This window comes from Panthera pardus, unplaced genomic scaffold (genome assembly GCF_024362965.1).
Source record: "Panthera pardus isolate Hobbes unplaced genomic scaffold, ASM2436296v1 HiC_scaffold_21, whole genome shotgun sequence".
Lineage (NCBI taxonomy): Eukaryota > Metazoa > Chordata > Mammalia > Carnivora > Felidae > Panthera > Panthera pardus.
The window spans coordinates 34,060,925-34,079,967 of record NW_026526777.1 but is presented as its reverse complement, the minus strand read 5'-3'; the positions used below and the strand labels follow the sequence as shown (position 1 = coordinate 34,079,967).

At 39.3% G+C, this 19,043-nt stretch overlaps 1 protein-coding gene and 1 long non-coding RNA gene across 2 annotated transcripts in view; one reads left to right on the top strand and one right to left on the bottom strand.

Annotated features, from left to right (window-relative positions):
• Positions 1–4,306: 4,306 nt before the first annotated feature.
• Positions 4,307–19,043, bottom strand: part of LOC109255263 (membrane cofactor protein) — a 36,621-nt gene continuing 21,884 nt past the window's right edge. The window contains exons 8-12 of the mRNA XM_019429821.2: positions 18,330–18,392; positions 13,774–13,815; positions 12,247–12,282; positions 11,667–11,727; positions 4,307–5,048 (exon numbers count right to left, since the gene is read on the bottom strand). Of these exons, the coding sequence (XP_019285366.2) occupies positions 4,976–5,048; positions 11,667–11,727; positions 12,247–12,282; positions 13,774–13,815; positions 18,330–18,392 (275 nt within the window). The 3' untranslated portion in view covers positions 4,307–4,975. The remainder of the gene's footprint in view (positions 5,049–11,666; positions 11,728–12,246; positions 12,283–13,773; positions 13,816–18,329; positions 18,393–19,043) is intronic.
• LOC128778836 (uncharacterized) lies at positions 10,102–15,046 on the top strand. The gene is made up of 2 exons (XR_008424614.1): positions 10,102–10,444; positions 10,680–15,046. It is a non-coding gene; the product is annotated as an uncharacterized LOC128778836 (long non-coding RNA).

The following is a 19,043-nucleotide window of genomic DNA, read 5'->3' as shown; positions in this document are numbered from 1 at the left end:
AACTGTCATCTAAACAATGGTGGTTTCCAGATTCTCACTGAAGCCACCAGCCCTAAGCACCAGGATGGCAGAGCTCTTGCTTGATTTCCATAGATCGGCACAAGGCTTGCCACGGCCACAGAAAATGGTTCAAGTTTTTAAAAGCTGCGTAAGGGAGATAAATGATGTTAACGTAAGTAGCTTATGCGAACATCAGTTTTACTACCCAGCTGCAAGTGTTCTTGGGGTAGCAAGTCAGGAATCAGAGCGGGGAACTTTCTCCACGCGATCTATACTTGTGGCGATTTGTTTACCTTCAGGTACGGAACTGAGAGGGAAGGAAGATGTTATTGACCACAGACCCCAGTATTGGATTTCTCCCATATTTAAGCAACAAGGGGCAGAGTTAAGCCCTTTTAGAATGGTAATTTCACAGAAGGAACGCAGAAAAGACCTAGTTAATACTGGATACAACATGAAATTAAAAACGGCTTCTGGGAATCACCGCAATGGTCGGAGCCTCTGAACGATGACAAAGTTGGAAGGACTTTGGGACTGTCAATGCCCGGGAAGGCCACAGGAGGGCAGCAGTGCCCCGTCATGCAAAGGCTGACCGCTTCAGTTTAGTGCAACCTTTTCTAAAATGAACCTGGAAATGATGAAAGCAACATCACTTAGGACAAAAAAAAAAAAAAAAAAAAAAAAAATTAAAAAATAGATGGTGCACAGGCACTTGATTTTTGCATCATTTCTGGGTGTCAGTAGACTATGTTAAATCCTGCTCTTTAGTGTAAATATGCAAATATTTAAAATACGCAAGGAAGTTCATTCTTGGTTGCAGCTAGTTGGCAGGCATCACTAAATTTTAGAATACTGAAGTTGCCTGTTTTCCTTAAACCAAGCATATTCCTTAACAGTGCAATTCTGCCCTACCCTCCTAAGCATTCCTACAAAAGACTTTTTGTTACTTCTCCCTGTATATTTTATAATTTAAAAAATAGGGTGTGGTTTCAAATTAAAGCCCAATAAAATTTAATTTCATTTATAGAGAACCTAATTGGGGCGCCTGGGTGGCTCAGTCGGTTAAGCGTCCGACTTAGGCTGAGGTCATGGACTTCGGCTCAGGTCATGATCTCTCAGTCCGTGAGTTCGAGCCCTGCGTCGGGCTCTGTGCTGACAGCTCAGAGCCTGGAGCCTGTTTCGGATTCTGTGTCTCCCTCTCTCTGACCCTCCCCCGTTCATGCTCTGTCTCTCTCTGTCTCAAAAATAAATAAAGGTTAAAAAAAAATTTTATAGAGAACCTAATTTACATCAAATGTTGATATTGTAAAGATAGCTTTTGTTTTTTCTTAAACCAGAGCTTTGTTAGCCATGCAACAAGACCATGATTTTAAGTCTTAGACGTTTTCGGGTTTATTAAGTACGCCGAATGAATAAAACCTCGATTTTCTTTTGTAAATATAAGCCTGTGTCACTATAAACTTGTAAGTCACTGATGCAGAAGTTCTCAGCCTTAGCTGCATATTAGAATCACTTGGGAAGCTGGGAAAATCTCTATGCCCAGGCAGGCCACATCCCAGATCAGTTACATAAGAAATCCAAGAGGGGTGGGACCCAGGCATGGGTAAAATGCCCCGTGATTCCATGTGCAACATGGTTCAGAACACTGAGGCCTGATCTCAGACATTTAGCAATCTGATTTAATTCGAATCTGCAAAAAAGACCAAGAAAATTTTTTGTGCAAACAAAAGCAAACCCTGTTATTACACAAATCAAACTTTCTACTTTCATCATTGGGGCTTCCACGTGATGTGGAAGGTATCTGCCACCAGATACAGGCATATAGACACCCCGTTAACTCAAGGTTCGGTAACATCACAAAGGCTCTAAGAGCTGGGCGAGTCGGGAGAAGCTTCACGGAACGGGCAGTAGGAGCTGAGCCTTGGGGAAGATGTCCAGGACCCGGCCAGGACTAGAAGTGCTACAGGCGACAATGAACCGGGAACACAGCCCAGCACGTGGGGCAGACGGTCCGCTCGACGGACAATAGGTTCTTTGAAGAAGTGGAGCAGAAGTCTTCGGAAGGCAAGTTGGGATTTAATTGTAGAAGGCTTCAGGGTGCCTGCGAGAAACCTTGCACTTGACGCCGTGCACCTGGGACTGAACACCTCTGAGCAGGAGAGGCCCAGGACGGGCTGGGCGAGGAGCCTGGACACATTCAAGGCTCTGCAATGTGAGGGGCTGCAGTGGAACGTGTATAGAAGTCGGGCCAAGTACAAGCATGCTCTGCTCTGAGCTAAAACACACTGGAAATGAACGCATCGTCACAAACGAAAACTCTCCCGATCTTGGATTTTATTTTTCACAACACTTGAAGATCCCATTTTCAAAATATGAACAATAAAGACCCCCCCCCCCCCACATGGGACTTCTCATCTCACTGCAAATACATTCTTCCGGTTTTAGCAACCTTTCACATATGCTGCTTTCCACGTCATTAGAGAAACTTTTCATTTTATCCCATATATATAAATGTATATAATGGCATATATAATTGCCATTATTTGAAAAACAAAATTTAGATTTACATATCGAGAGCAATTTTGTATCAATATACAAAATAAAAAAAAAATTTGAAGCAGAAACTAGTATAAAAGTCTGTTTTGGAAAAACAACGTAACAATAACATAACAATTTTTTTGGAAAATAGCATAACAATCTTTGGTTGCAAAAGAGTCAACTGGGCTTGTTAAAAATCAACAGTACAGCCATCTCTTGTTCCTGAGCAAGTGCTACATCCCTGAAAAGTATGTGCAAATGGGTATAGTAAAACTTCATCTCTGTACTTAATTCAAAATTCCTGTTTCTTTCTGCTCAAGCGGATCTTCCCGAAGTACCTCACCGATCCCTCAGGAAGGGGACACTTACAGTGCATCATAAACATGCTTTATCCGTAAACCAATACTTGTAAAACATGATTCCCAATCATGTCCTTCTCAAGGCAGCGTTTCTTTGGCCTAACTTATGCTACTAACTATGAAAGTGCAAAACAAAATTTGTAAAACTGTACTCTGAATGTGAGTGGCCGTCCCTCCTCTCTGCCCAGTGGCTTATTTCAGACTCTGCCTGGTGTAAGGACTCAGGTCACGGTCAGTGCCACCTGAGCCCCAGGGGCCACTGCAGCCGTTTGCTTTCTGTCCCTTTGTTCGGCCAATAGCGGACAGTTTCCTTTCTTGAAATAATGTGGCTGAATTTTTACTGTTTTTAGCAGTTAAGGTGAGATGCACGTAAGAACTAAGATTCTGATACAACCTGAGGTTATCGGATGGACATATTCCTGCCAAAGTCACTACTTTTACATGACGTTGTTTAAAGGCATCGTCTTATTCAAGTACAGGGAGAAAATCACCCGTTGCTGGAATTTAGAGTGGAATCTAATTTTATTAAAGAGCAGAATCGTCTTAGAAAAAATTATAGGCCACAGGTTCACTCTGTACCCCCAGCTGCCATTCCTTTTATGAGTGTGAGAACTCTCTAAAGTTGTACAGGAGTTTCCAACGGATTCTGAATTCCTAACTGACTTCTCTGTTTACTGACGTTTGAAAAAGTGAAGAACAAAGGCCATAAACTTTCTAGCTTCTGGAAGTCACCAAGAAATTACAAATAGTTAAAAAACATATAGAATTCAACCCTATTTACTTTGTTTTCTGATAATATTCTCAGTTAAGGAAGTCAAACTTGTTCAAAATCCCAATTTTCAGTGTTCCTCTTTTTAATGTGAAGGGTGAGAGTAGCATACACATATTTGAAAGACTTTTTACACTGAACAATATGTAAAACATGTCTTAGAGTTGTGGAGAGAATGAATCTTAAGACTTCTCATTAATCTTTTTACAAAAAAGATTTGTCACTTTCTTTACAAAGGAAATGTAATTTATTTTGCACTATAGTTGTCTAAAGTTGGAAATTTCATTTTAAAAAATAATTTCCGCACCTAAATACTGGGGATATTGTATTGAGTTGCCCTATAAATGCACGTGTTATTTTAAGGAGAAACAGGCCAGATGTTGATACCCAAATGCATATACGGTTCAAAGAAGCATCGAAAATGGTGAGTACATTCAAAGCACATTAAAACGCTAGCACGATGGCTTAGTTAACAGTTGCATTCATGGAAGTGGGGGGAAAAACCCTAGGGAATAGTTTTTATACATCCTTTCTCTCCCCCTTTCTGGTTTTATTAACTGACACGTAACATTGTGTATAAGGTGTAGGAGCATAATGTGAGAATGTATATACTATGAAAGGATTACCACAATGAACTTAGTTCACATCCATTACTTCAATTATAAAAGCGTTTGTCTTCTGCTCAGCAACTCTCCAAAAATACAATATACTACTGACAGCAGACTGAACGATAATTACATCCCAGCACTTGTTAGTCTTAGAACTGGAAGTGTGTCCCTTTCGACCACCTTTAGCCGAATCTGCCCCCCACCCCCCAGCAACCCCCAATCTGTTTCTAGGGTTTGTTTTTGTTTTGTGGGTTTTTTTTTTTTTTCCTTTTAGATTCTACAAATGAGATCATACAGTATTTTGTCTTTGTTCGACCTTATTTCACTTAGCAAAATGCCTGAAGGTCCGTGCATTTTGTGGCCAACAGCAAGATTTCCTTCCTTTTTCATGGCTGGACAGTCTGCCACCGTATTTGGATGCCATGTTTTCTTTTAACGATTCATCTGTCCGGGGGCACTTAGGTTGGCATCCGTGTGGTGGCCGTCGTAAATAATGCTGCAGAGAACAGAGAGCTGCAGTGTTTTTGTTTGTTTGTTTGTTTCCTTTGGATATATACCAGCAAGTGGAACTGGTGAATCATTCGTTGGTTTGGTTTTTAGTTTTTCGAGGAAGGCGTATATGTTTTCCATAGAGGCGATATGAATTTACCATCGATGTCAACATTCTAAAAGAATCAGGAGATGCACTGTGTGGAAACCGTTTACTGTGTGGACTCTGCTGGCGAAGTGGATTTATCCTGGTAAGTGCTGTATGAGGCGCTAACTTCTGTTTTCCTAGAAGGCGAGGTAAAAAAGACAGTATCAGAGAGCAGCATAAAATCAATTCCAAAGCCTATGTAGAAAATCCACAGTTCAAACAAAAAACTGCGGGGGTGCCAGGACTGGGAGATAAATGGTTTTTTAGAAACGATTTCGAATGTGCAGCTACTGCCAGTCTAGAAACGCTTCTATCCCTGTATTACATTTTTGATTCTCTTCGAAACAACAGAACAGCGTGACACAAAGTACTTTGTAAATATTTTCCCATTTAAGTTAAAATGAGGGCTAGTGGAGAGAAACACTTATTTTCCTAATACCAACATTTTAAATCTGGCTCTGAAATGAAATGTTTAAAGGGAGAACGATTCCACCAGTGCTCAAGTTCAATCATGCCCCATTTAGCCCTCACTGTCAAGGAAGCCATGCGTTTTGGTAAGAGATTCTCCTAAATAACTGAAATTTACGTCACAATTTTATGGTGGCAGTAGACATCTAAAATCGATTATTCCAGTCCAGTGCCATCCAAAGAAATACACTGTGAGACACACAGGTAATTTTACATTTTCTAGAAGCCACATTAAAAAAGTAAAAGAAGCAAGCAAAATTAATCTTAATGTATTTTGCTTAACCGAACATGCATGTTATTTTACATTTTATGTGTACTGAGTCTTTAGAGTCCGGCGTGTGTTTTATAAGCACAACTTACGCGGGACCAGCCACGTTCAAGTCCACAGTAGCCACACGGGACTACGGACGATGGAACTGGAAAATGCAGGTGTAGTCCCTGCCTCAGTAAACAGACTAGAACAGGCAGACGGAAACTAACGGTGGCCAGTCAGCTGTTCACCGGTGCGTGCGCCCCAGCCAACACTTCAGGGACGCTCGATGCTACCCAACACAACAGCCAACCATGGCGGCTTTGGATCCCCTCCCGTTTCTCCTTGTGGGGGAGGCCGTCCTGGGAGCCACCACCGTCACCGAACTACACTCGTCATAGAGCCACTTCCTGAGGGCGACGGGGAGCGTCTTTCGATTGTGGGTCAGGACTGTCACTGAATTCTCCACGACTGCTCTCGTTTTCTAGTTTTTTGGAGTCAAAACTCCTTTTGTGGGTGTGGGAGTGGCATATCCTCTTCTGATGGAATTTTAAACAGAATCCGATACGGGAGAAAGATCAAAAAGACTCTCCTACATTGTAAGACACATTTATTTGGCGTAACAACGAAGCTATTTCAAGACGGTGAAAATCTAACACTGGATTACTAATCACAGAAAGTTCACGTTATCTTCAGCATCCATTAGATTACCTTCAGGTGTTCACAGACACCGTAAAGCTCACGACAGACTGAAATCTCCCTTCCTGGTTGGCTTTAGCCTCAGAGGAATTCTGGGACCAGGAAGATACACTGGGCTGGGTAGGCCTCGGCTGCCAGTTCTAGTTCCTATGTCTTGTCTTGCCCTTTGCTGCTGTGTGTGACCCAAGACACCACTCTGCTTTTACCAAGAAACTGCCCTTCCTGTTGGCTTTGACACAGTCTGCTCCCAAACTCTAGACCGTAAGGGAGAGGAGCACCTCACATTGTGAGTGGGTGGGATACGTATCTGCTCTCTTCCTGGCTATGCAGACACACATTCTGGCACAAATAGAAGAACACTTCATTTCACTCAGACACAGGGCAGTGGGGCTCGAAGGGTCTAAGGCAACGCAATTCATCATTTTCCAAAATCTAGGATTTTTGTTGTTGGTTTCTCTCTCCTATGCTAAAAATATTCTGGTAAAGGAAAACATAAATGTCTTTACAGAATTAATATTTACAAGTTGAAATTGCGGGGTGCCTGGGTGGCTCAGTTGGTTAAACGTCCAAATTTGGCTCAGGTTATGATTTCACTGCTTGTGAGTTTGAGCCCCACATCAGGCTCTGCGCTAACAGCTCAGAGCCTGGAGCCTGCTTCAGATTCTGGGTCTCTCTGTCTCTCTGCCCCTCCCCCGCTCACGTTCTAGCTCTCTCTCTCAAAAATAAATTTAAAAACATTAAAAAAAATTGAATGCATTTACAAGCTTAAGTAAAATGTATTTAAGTTTCTGAAAAGGGGTATTTTTCCTCCCTACACTTAAAATAATAAGATTCTAGGATAATTTCCCACTGGGCTAAAAAAATGTCTGCATTTTGGATTCACAGCTACTATGAGGTCAAGGAAGCTAGATAGTCTAATAAAAGGACAATGGGGACATTACTCAGTTGGAGCCTACGTCAAAGTAAAAGTCTGCCAGTATGTATTTTTTTGTTTTTACTTTTAAAACAGGAGTGGTATAAAGACCAATAATTTAGCAAAGGGAACAGGAATCTAAGTGTTCCCCCTGATGTTTACTAAAGCCACCATATCTTAGTTCAAGGTACTGATATCTAAATAGTCATTGGGTATTTTCTATTCTAGAAAGGGTATCTCTGAAAAGAAACATACAGAAGCAGGTACCTTTTAATGATAAAAGCAAACCTTTCTCTCATCTCTTCTTCTCAGAGAGAATTTAATTTTACTTCTCTGTGGCTCTCACCAGTTTGGTATGTGCTGAACAGAGGAAGGGAAAATGCTGAATAAAATAGTCACAACAAACCAAAAGGAAGCAGAATGGCACAACAGGTGGGATAAAATGAATGACAAAGAGAATGGAAGTAGGGCTGACAATCAGAGTCACAAAGTACGACTTTTCTGATTCTCCTTTAGGAATCTGAAACAGGAATTAGGTGCAGGGAGCTACTCTAATGTTGACATCTTACAGATCGTCTGGCAGATGAACTGATTCGGAATTTCTGTGCAATCTGTTTACCTCTAAAACCAATTAGCCTGATACGAACAATGTAAACTCTCTCCCATAGAGTAAGACTGTGTGAGGACAAACGGCCCTTGTCTCTCACATCTTAGATTTAGAGGGAATACACAGAGCATATATTAAACATTATCTTAGCAATCAATTTTAGGACAAGCCAGACATTTTCAGATGCATCCTGACTTTTGCATCGAGTACAGTTTCTCCCTGCGGCACATCTGTTTTCACCCCGCGGAAAGACCTCTGTAAAACTTACTACGTAACATCCCATTTTCCTGGGATGGATCTAAAGTTTGCTCTCAACTAACTACAGCATCCTTTGTTATTTATACAATTTTTTGAAGTTTACAGCTCCAGAATTCGAGAGCCAAGTAGAACAATGTTCAAGTTAATTTGATCTTTTGGGTTTTTTCCCCCATGTCACTATACTCCCCACCACCTGATCTGGCCACTCTATGTAGTACATCCCAAAATGTTGTGTAACATTCACTTAAGCACGGACAGCTTAAGAAGTGCAAGTTTTTAAAAAATGTAAAAAAAAGTTACAAAGTTAGTGGGTCAGTCATTGTTAATATAACATTAAAAACAGGTTTAAGTTATACCAAATAATAAATATCCTTAACGGAAATAAAGGAGAAACGATTTAGTCACAGGTGATAAAATACATAAAGTATGTATATGAGTCGACTGGATTTAAGCCAACTCTCACTTATCCAGGGATGATTTAACCGGACGCAAGAAAACCATGCATTTATGAAACACGTGCATGAGAACACTGATGTCAACAAATGGCATGTTTTCTAGAACCACACAGTCACGACAAGCAAAACAGAACTCGAGCAATAGCAAGACACAGGGCAAGGGCTGCGGATTCCAAGACTGGAGAGGGGAGCAAATTAGTTAAAGGCAACCGGCAGGAGAAGGTGCATTTCCGAGGCTCTGGGATCCCGTTCTATTCCCAGCTGAGACTACGCAACCCTAGCAGAACACTCCAACCGGGGGCCACTTTTCATCACGTAATTTAGGGATCTGTCCATCGATCTGAAAAATGACTACTGGGGCGCCTGGGTGGCGCAGTCGGTTAAGCGTCCGACTTCAGCCAGGTCACGATCTCGCGGTCCGTGAGTTCGAGCCCCGCGTCAGGCTCTGGGCTGATGGCTCGGAGCCTGGAGCCTGTTTCCGATTCTGTGTCTCCCTCTCTCTCTGCCCCTCCCCCGTTCATGCTCTGTCTCTCTCTGTCCCCCCCAAAAAAAAAAAAAAAAACGTTGAAAAAAAAAATGACTACTTACACTATTTGTGTACTTTGGGATGGAGGCTGCAGGAGGGTAACGGTGTTCCCAGGTCATCATAAATACAAGTTTACATCAAAATCTGTTTTGTACCAAGTTTTAGCAGCCATTTGGGACTATCTGTGCCTAGTGCCCTGCTTCCAGAGTTCTTACCTGCCTAGAAATAGACAAGGAACTGCCTACGTTTCATAGTCTTGTAAGGAAGTTTCTAAGGCGACAACGCTCCGTTTCAGGGGAACAGATGAAGGACATTAAACAGTGCAAAGGATATAATAGAAATCTTTACTTTGTTTCTTTCTTTCTTTCTTTTCTCTTTCTTTCTTTCTTTCTTTCTTTCTTTTTTCTTTTCTTTCTTTTTCTTTCTTTCTTTCTTTCTTTCTTTCTTTCTTTCTTTCTTTCTTTTTCTTTCTTTCTCTTTCTTTCTTTTTAAAGAAAAGCAACATAAAGGCAAACTTTAGCCCACGCACTTTTTAAAAACATACACATAGATGTGGTACCTTTTGAAAATTCAATTATCTTAAACAGGAGGAAATTTCACCTTTATGTTTGATGGCATTTCTTCCAATTTCAAGACTATGGGTGCATCACTAATAACCTACACTTGGTAACTCAGAGTGTCGCCCCGGCTGGCAGCAACATCGCCGGGGGCTCATTAGACATGGAATCTCAGATCACTAATGTCACTGAATCTTTCATCTGGGGTACAATGCTCAATTGTTCAACTTTAAAAAATCCATTAATGGTGGCTAGAGAGAGTATCATTAATACTTGTTAAGGAATCTACACGTATTTTGATTGTCATTGTAAATAGTAAAGTAAGTAAAATAAGGAGCAGAGAGCTATTTATTTTAGGGTTTTTTGTTTTTTTTTTTTTTTTAAATATTTATTTTGAGAGCATGAGGGAGCAGGGGAGGGGTAGAGAGAGGAAGGGAGGGAGAGAGAGAATCCCAAACAGGCTCCGTGCTTAGCTTGGAGCCCGACCCGGGGCTTGTGAGATCATGACCTGAGCCGAAATCAAGAGTGGGAGGCTTAATACTGAGCCACCCACATGCCCCCAGAGGGCTATTTTGATTTGTTATTGTGAGAAGCTATTTCTATACAAACATTTTGGACTTGCAAAAACATTCCACGACAGTATTTCCTACTCAGAGTGCTGTGTATGTACAATTTTAAAAATATACTGCTGATTGAGAAATCAAATATGCATATCATATGTTCTACAAATATTAGACTGAAGATTCAAGTGAAGGCACTGCGGTACTTTGTTTTAAAAGTTGAGCTCTTGGGGCGCCTGGGTGGCTCAGTCGGTTAAGCGGCCGACTTCGGCTCAGGTCATGATCTCACACTCCGTGAGTTCGAGCCCCATGTCGGGCTCTGTGCTGACAGCTCAGAGCCTGGAGCCTGTTTTGGATTCTGTGTCTCCCTCTCTCTCTGCCCCTCCCCCGTTCATGCTCTGTCTCTCTGTCTCAAAAATAAATAAACGTTAAAAAAAAAAAAAAAATTTAAAAGTTGAGCTCTTTATGCGTAAAGAATGTTCTTTTATTACATATTCCAAACCAGATGATTAATATAAAGAGAAACTGTATCAAAAAACTATGAATACCAAAAGTCTTAAAATTATTAGTTTGATTTCAAAGGTATTTTCAAAGCAACAGGGAAAAAAATAAATCACTAAAGTTTAAAAATTGCAAAGCACCTAATTTGGTCTATGCTCCAGGATTTATTCCAAGTCTTTCATAAATTGTAAATTATTTCATTAAGATTTGTTTGATGTTTAAACATCCTATTCTGCTCAGAAGATATATACTTGTATTTTTTTTTCTATTTTAAGATCCCCTGCTTTTCATTTTTATAGATTAAAACACAGATAAAGTTAAATAAGAAGGTGCTTTGTAAATCTTACCCCTTAGTAATGTTAAGTTTATCCCCAACAGTTTTACTGCAACCTAGTAAATTGAGAGAACAAAAGAGGGAAATCAAACACTGCTGCTTTTCACTCCCCGGTTTAACAAGTGTAAGTAACAGCTCTAAAGGAAAAGAAATCAAACTGGGTATTCGAAAGAGACACCTGCACAGCTTCTAACAATTCCCTAACTTCTCCGGACAAATGGAAACTTTCATCGTAAAAACTCCACTGAATACAACTGTCCGAGTCTCCACAGTGAACTGTTCTAAGTTTCATCTTGGCCCCCGGTCCAATTTAGGAAATAGGGGGAAGCTGGGTGGGGAAGGCCCCGTAACACTCCGTGATTTGCTATAGAACTTAAACCTCAAGTCCCACCCCACAGAAATTTTTCGTGAAGTCATAACAGACGAAGCAAGTCTGCGCAGGTCGCTCTGGCCGCCAGGACAGGAAAAGCAGCCTAAAATATTGTTAGTAAACAGCTGCGACTGGCAGGGCACACCGATGCGGGCTCAGCTTAGGGAGAGATGGCACAGGCACAGGTGCAAATGCTGCGCACACGTAGGTGAGGAGTGAGAAGGACCGGAAGTTAGAAGAAATGTCCTTTAATTTACCCTTTCTTCTTGTGTCGATAAAATATGACCAGGAGGCAGCAAAGGAATACAATGCCAGCAACTGCAAGAAACCAGAAACAAATGACATGTAACTCTGAGAACTAATTGCCAAGATTCAAACTGTAGCAGCAGAAGTAAGTAAGTGTTGGTTACATTTCAGTGGTCAGAAAATGCTACTTCATTTAAGCACATATATATTCATATTCCGTCTAGACTCTTCACTATCAGAAGTTCGTGAACAGTCCACAGTAAGTCAGGGAAGAATCCTTGCTTAGTTTAGAAAAGTACCCAAAGCATATTTGGGACGCAGAGTCATGACTCATCACCCTGAAAACACATGGAGTATTTAGGTTTGTTACTAAGTGGACAAGTGGAATATAAAAGAATATACATTCACCAACAAAACATAGTGTATTATATACAAAGTCAGACCGTTCTAGACTGGTGTACTTCACTTCAAGCTATAAAAACTATAGAAATTGGAAAGTTAAATTAAAAACAACTTAACTGCATACATTAAAAAATGCACTTGCTCACAGTATTATTTTTATTTAAGTAACATCAAGTTTGGGCTACTTACGAACAACAATGACAATCACAGCAATGATTCCTTTGCCTGAGAAAAAAATGAGAACAGTTTGAAGATAATTGAGCACACAAGGGACCCAGAGAGTAGTCGCATTTAATCTTGCTCAGATTATACACGACAGCAAAGAAAGAGTTCCTCAGTCTAGTTTTAGCACGACTGCTACTGTGTCCAGATCATTCCGATCACAGAGCCCTTGGACTCTGATCCCACATCCAGGGTCCACCTTGTAAGACTCTTCAGAGGAACCTAACTTTTCATTGTTTTGTGCTGTCGTTGCCGTATCAGGTTATTTCGTAAAGCTTACTAGGACAACTAAGAATTCAGTAGATCAGAGGGAAATTGCTTTAAAATGTATTACCCCATTATAGTTGGTTTACTTGAATCAGTACTCATCCTATCATTTATGATTTTGTTAGGAATTTGTATTTTTTCCACCAAAATGGGCTCTGTGGACTGGGTCATAAATAAATCTCTACTCATGTATCACAAACAAGGATGTTAGTTTCAGAATCTTCAAAATAATATTTTATCATCAACCCCTCCTGATCCTCTACCCCCTAAAAAAAGTAAGACATAATCCTAATTACCAAGGAGATTCTACATATGTAAATGAAACACCAGGGCACATAGATGAAAATAATGTATAGAGACTTAAACATGCATTGTTGACTACCCAGAGAGCAATAAATCATACTACAAAATCTTAATTCTTAGAAATGATGTCAGGAGTACCTCGGCTTGTGGACTGCCATTACTTATATTAAAGTTCTGGAAGTCAGAGCATAAAATGTCATGTTTACATCTGTTCTTTTCATTTCATAAAATATTAGGAAGCGTTTACCATCTTAGGATGGCACTGGTTTTACTGGTACAATGACGGTCTGACTACAGTGTTCAGAGGGAAAATACAACAAGCCTAAAGAGTTATAAAAAGGTTAGCCTTACTTACTAGTCTAATATAAATAAAAGTAATAGGCATTTCTCATTTACTTATCAAGAAACCTTTATATTTCCATTTAACTGTCGCAACTATAGCTTTTTCTTCATTTTCTTTAACATACATTGTGTGAACCATGCGAGCCTATGTCAAGTTTGCCATACCAGCCTGTAACAGAAAAAAACTAACCCAACCTGTAGCATTTTAAGGCTTATGTATACAAGGTACAAGTAGAAAGAAACTTTATCTCCAAATTGCCACAAAAAAAATAACACTACCCCATGAACAGCAAGTTATGTTGTATGTATTTTAACCTACATATAATCATAGTATTTAAGAAAGTGACCTCACCCTACTAGGAATCCTATTTGGGGACAGCTCTTAAAAACTATACTGTATACATGTATCTACATATACTGCTTACATCTGTCATCATATCTGCACTATCAAAATAACTCCAAATGTGACATATTACCAATTTGTGACATGCTCTTTCTTATCTACACATAACTGAAATATGATATTTACACGTAGAACTCTAGGGTCTCATAATACAAAGCAATCAATAACCAAAACAGTACCTAAAGTATTAACGTCTCCAGATGGTGGTGTAGTGGGAGCTCCTAGGGGGGAAAAAAATGGAAATAAGTTAAAAAGAAAAAAAAAAAAGAAAATAATAAAGCTTAAAGGCCTCCAAATTTAGAGGTTTTGATTTCTCGCTTTTGTATAAAAACCCTTGTAATTTCATTTTCCTTATGTAAACTATGTTAAATGTTTCCCATTAAAAGTAGTATCATAATATATCATAAATTTGTATATTATTAGTATTCTTCCTATTCAGTAACATTTCCTGTGATAATATTCTATGGTATAACAAGCAACTGCATCATAGTTAGCCTATGGATTCAATGGGATTCCACTTAAAAGGAAAAATGTGGGGGGGGCTTAATAAACTATTTCGATGTTGATCTGCAATAGAAGGAGACACCATTGTGATAAAGGCCATTTATGAAAACGCCATCATTAGCTTACTCAAAAACTGAAAAGTTTTCCCCTTAAGATCAGGAACAAGACAAGATGCTTGTGTTTTCCACTTACTATTTAACATAATATTAGAAGTTCTAGTCAGAGCAATTAGGCAAGAAAAAGAAATAAAAAGCATCCAAATTGGGAAGGAAGAACTAAAATGATCTCTATTCCACATGATGTGACCTTTACACAGAAAAGTCTTAAGGATCTCTCTCTCTCTCTCTCTCTCTCTCTCTCTCTCTCTCTCTCTATCACACACACACACACACACACACACACACACACACACACCTATTAGAATAAATGAATTCAGCAAAGTTGCAGGGCACAAAACCAACACACAAAAATCAGTTGTATTTCTATACACTAACAATGAACAATCCAAAAAGGAAATTAAGAAAATCCCATTTACAATAGCATCAAAAAAGAACAAAATGCTCAGGAATAAAACAAGACGAAAAACTCATACACTGAAAACTACAAGACGGTGCTGAAACAAACTGAAGATATAAATAAATGGAAAGACATCCCGTGTTCATGAATTAGAAGACTATTATTAAAATGTTCATACTACACAAAGCAATCTACAGATTAAATGCAACCCCTATCACCATCTTGAATATGCATTTTGCAGAAACAGAAAAAACTAACCTATAATTCATATGGCATCTCAAGGGACTAAGAATAGCCAAGATATTCTTTTTTTTTTTTTTTTAATGTTTATTTTTGAGACAGAGAGAGCACAAGCAGAGGAGGGACAGAGAGAGAAGGGGATAGAGGATTCGAAGTGGGCTCCATGCTGTCAGCACAGAGCCCGATGTGGGGCTCAAACTCACGAACCTTGAGATCATGACCTGAGCTAAAGTCGGACGTTTAACCGACTTCACCCAGGTGCCCCCAAGATAATCTTGAAAAGAAAAGAGCAAAGTTGAGAGGACTGACGCTTCCTGATTTTAAAATTTACTACAAAGCTACAATAATCAAGCAGAGTGGTACTGACATAAAGACAGACACAAGACTAATGGAACAGAATAGAAAGCCCAGGAATAAACCCTCATGTCTGTGGTCAAATGATTGCCCACAAAGGTGCTAGGAATATTTAATGGAGAAAGGGCAAAATTTTCAACAAATGGTTCTTAGAAAACTGGATATCCAAACACAAAAGAATGAAGTTGGACCCTCACTTTATACTACACACAAAAATTCAAAACTCACAGAAAACTAAAATAGGGCTACAAGTGTAACACTTTTCAAAGAAAACATATAGAACACGCTTTTGTGATGCTGGATCTGGCAATGATTGCTTGGAGGTGATACCAAAAGCGCAGGCAACAAAAGAAAAAAATAGGTAAAGTTAGGTTTCGTGAAAATGTAAGACTTCTGTCCATCTGTGGACACTGTCAATAGTGAAAAGGCAATCCACAGAATGAGAGAAAACATCTGCAAATCATACACCTGATAAGACCTCCATACACAATATACACAATGAACTCCTAAAACTCAGTAACAAAAAACAAGCCAATTAAAAAAATGGGCAAAGGGCGATGGGCATGGAGGGGGGCACCTGTTGGGATGAGCACTGGGTGTTGTATGGAAACCAATTTGACAATAAATTATATTTAATAAGAAAAAATGGGCCAAGACTTTGAAAAGACCTTCCTCCGAAGATCTGCAAAAGACCAAGAAACATATAAAAAGATGATGAATCACTAACCATTAGGGAATTCAATACAAGCCACAAGGAGATGCCACTTCGCGTGTGCTAGGATGGCTACTCTCAAAATCCGGGAAAGAACAGGTGGTGCCAAAGAGGTGGAGAAACTGGAATATCTGTGCATCACTCATGGGAATGCAACACGGCGCAGCCACCGTGGACGACGGCAGGACTGCTCCTCAAAACAGTAGACACAGAACCAGCACATGACCCAGCAATCGTACTCCTTACTCCTAGGTGTATGAGCCACCAAGAGTGCAAAAAAGGGCCTCAGACAGTTAGGTGCTACTATTCAGAGGAACGTTATCCAGAAGAGCCAAAAGGCAGAAACGACCCAAGCATCGGTCAACAGATGAATGGATAAACAAATATGGTACATAATACAACGGAATAGGATTCGGCCAGAAAAGGAAGTCAGTTCTGATCCGTGCTACCCCCCAAGCCAAGAGCACACTGTATACACTGTATGTTCACCAACTTGACAATAGATTATCTTAAAAAAATAAATAAATAAAACACTATGCTAAGTGAAATAAGCCAGAATACACTGGCTAACTGAAATAAGCTAGAAATGACTCCAGTTCTATGAGGTATTTGCAATAGTGAAATCGCGTAAAGACAGAAAGTGGAATAGTGGTTACCAGGGCTAAAGGGGGGTGGGGGGGAGAAGGGATGGAGAGTTATTGTTTAATGGGTATAAAGGTTCAGTTTGAGATGATGATGAAAACGTTTTGGAGGCACAGATAGCAGTGATGGTGGCAAATAATGCGGATACACGTAATGCCACTGAAATGTACATTTAAAATGGCTAAAATGGTAATAAAAGTTTATCTCGAAAAACTAACATACAGAATGGTCTAAACATTCCTGAAAATGAAGTGCTCTGCCAGATACTAAAACATATCATAGTCCCATAGTAAAAAAAATGCTTTCGTGCTGGCATAGGAGTGTATAGAGTTCAAGGGCACAGAAGGATGTGTAGGATACCCATGAATTTAATATATAATAAAAATTGGCACTTGAAAAGAGTTGGAGAGAAAACAACTTATTCAATGAATGTTGCTGTTTTGCCACCAGGTAGGGGTGGGTGGAGTAGAGAGGAGCCCTACATCACACCATATACCACAGTGGATTTCAGATGCACCAATGATCTAAATGCACAGAAAGTAATCAGAATGCATGGTTAATAGATTTCAGCGAGGGGAAGGCCTAAAGCTTTTATGAAGAAGACAAAATACACACAGCCATTAGAGAAGAGATCAATATATCCAACTACTTATTAATATAAAACGTCTTCATATATAAAAGACCCCTGATAGGAGAATAGTTATATCAACTCTGGCACATCTTAAAGTCACCATTAAAAGGATGGGATATAGTCATCTAAATACAACCACAATCCATGAAGTGGAAAAGTGCAAGTTTCAGAAAAAACAGCATGATGCCATTTTTATTTAAGAATAAAGAAAAAAAAAAGCACCAAAGTATGTATAACTACACATAAAAGGATGCTTATGTACAGAAATAGATGAAAAAATACCCTAAACTATTAAGTGATTAACTCAAGTAACAGACTAGAGAAAGAGAATGAGAACTAATCTTTTACTCTAAATACTTTTGTAATGTTTGAAATTTTATAAACTTATATTTGTATACTACTTATATATTACAATTATACGATGTAAGGTGCCTGGGTGGCTCAGTTGGTGGAGTGTCCGACTCTTGATTTCAGCTCATGTCATGATCCCAGGGTCGTGGGTTCGAGCCCCCTGTCAGGCTCAGCACTGAGAAAAGAGCCTGCTTAAGATTCTTGCTCTTTCTTGGGGCGCCTGGGTGGCTCAGTTGGTTAAGCATCTGACTTCATCTCAGGTCACGATCTCATGACTTGTGAGTTCGAGCCCCACTTCGGGCTCTGTGCTGACTGCTCAGAGCCTGGAACCTGCTTCAGATTTTGTCTCTGTCTCTCTGCCCCTCTCCCGCTCTCACACTGTCTCTCTCTCAAATATAAATAAATGCTAAAAAAATTTACATATAAAAAAGATTCTCGTCTCTCTCTCTCTCTCTCTCTCTCTCTCTCCCTCTCTCCCCTACTCGTGAGCTCTCTCTCTCTCTGAAATAAAAATAAAATTAAAAAACAAAATTATGAAAAACAATCTACATCTAAGAGTATAAAAATCTTAAAAGAACTGACTAGTAAAATTAAAGCAAAGAAAAAAACCCAGGAAAAAATTGTTCACTTCATATTAACAGGGCTTTCATTTACAATCGAGAAAAATATTGTAGAAACCTAGTAGAAAAACGAGCAAAGGAAATGCAAATTAATGTAGGACATCATTTTTAATGCATCGCCTTATAAAGCTCTTAACAATGTAAGTAGGATAAAGAGTGTTGGACCTGGATGATCTGAATCTGGATGGCTTGAACCCGGAGTCGTAGTCATAAGAGGAGGCTTGGATTCTGAAAAAATTAATGTTTCAATTCACCAAATTTATTAATACAAAACTACGGATTTAATTTTGATTTTGACTTTAAAAAGATTATGTAAAAAAGAGTATGTAAAAAAATACATACTTCTTGAACTTTGTAATTCTACTTCTGGGAATTTAAACTAAGTATCTATTTGCACAAGTCCATCAGAATGTATGCATAGTAACCACGTTTGCTGTAGCTTTGTGTTTTAAAATGGAAATCCCAGAAGTTAACTGGCAATAAATCACAAAAATAATGTGTTCAGAGATAGCAACTCTGAACCCTGGAAGATATTTCCTTCCAACCCTAGCAAAATAATCTTTTCGGTTCTTAAGCAGAGTAGCTCATTAGCAGAACATGCAAGATTCAGCGAATAAAGACTATTCCCGCCTTTCGGTGACTATGAAATTTAGTTTCTATCGCCAAATAAAAATGCCAGTAAAGAGAAAAAGAATGAGTGTACGAGGTGAGGAGGGTTGATGGAGGTGGGGGATGGAAATACAGGTCTTTAATTCTAGAGGTAGCAGAAATTTCCCAGTTTAAACTGAGCTACAAAATAATTATGTGTGTGTGTATATGTATATATATATATATATATATATATATATATATATATATATAATTTATACATATATTACT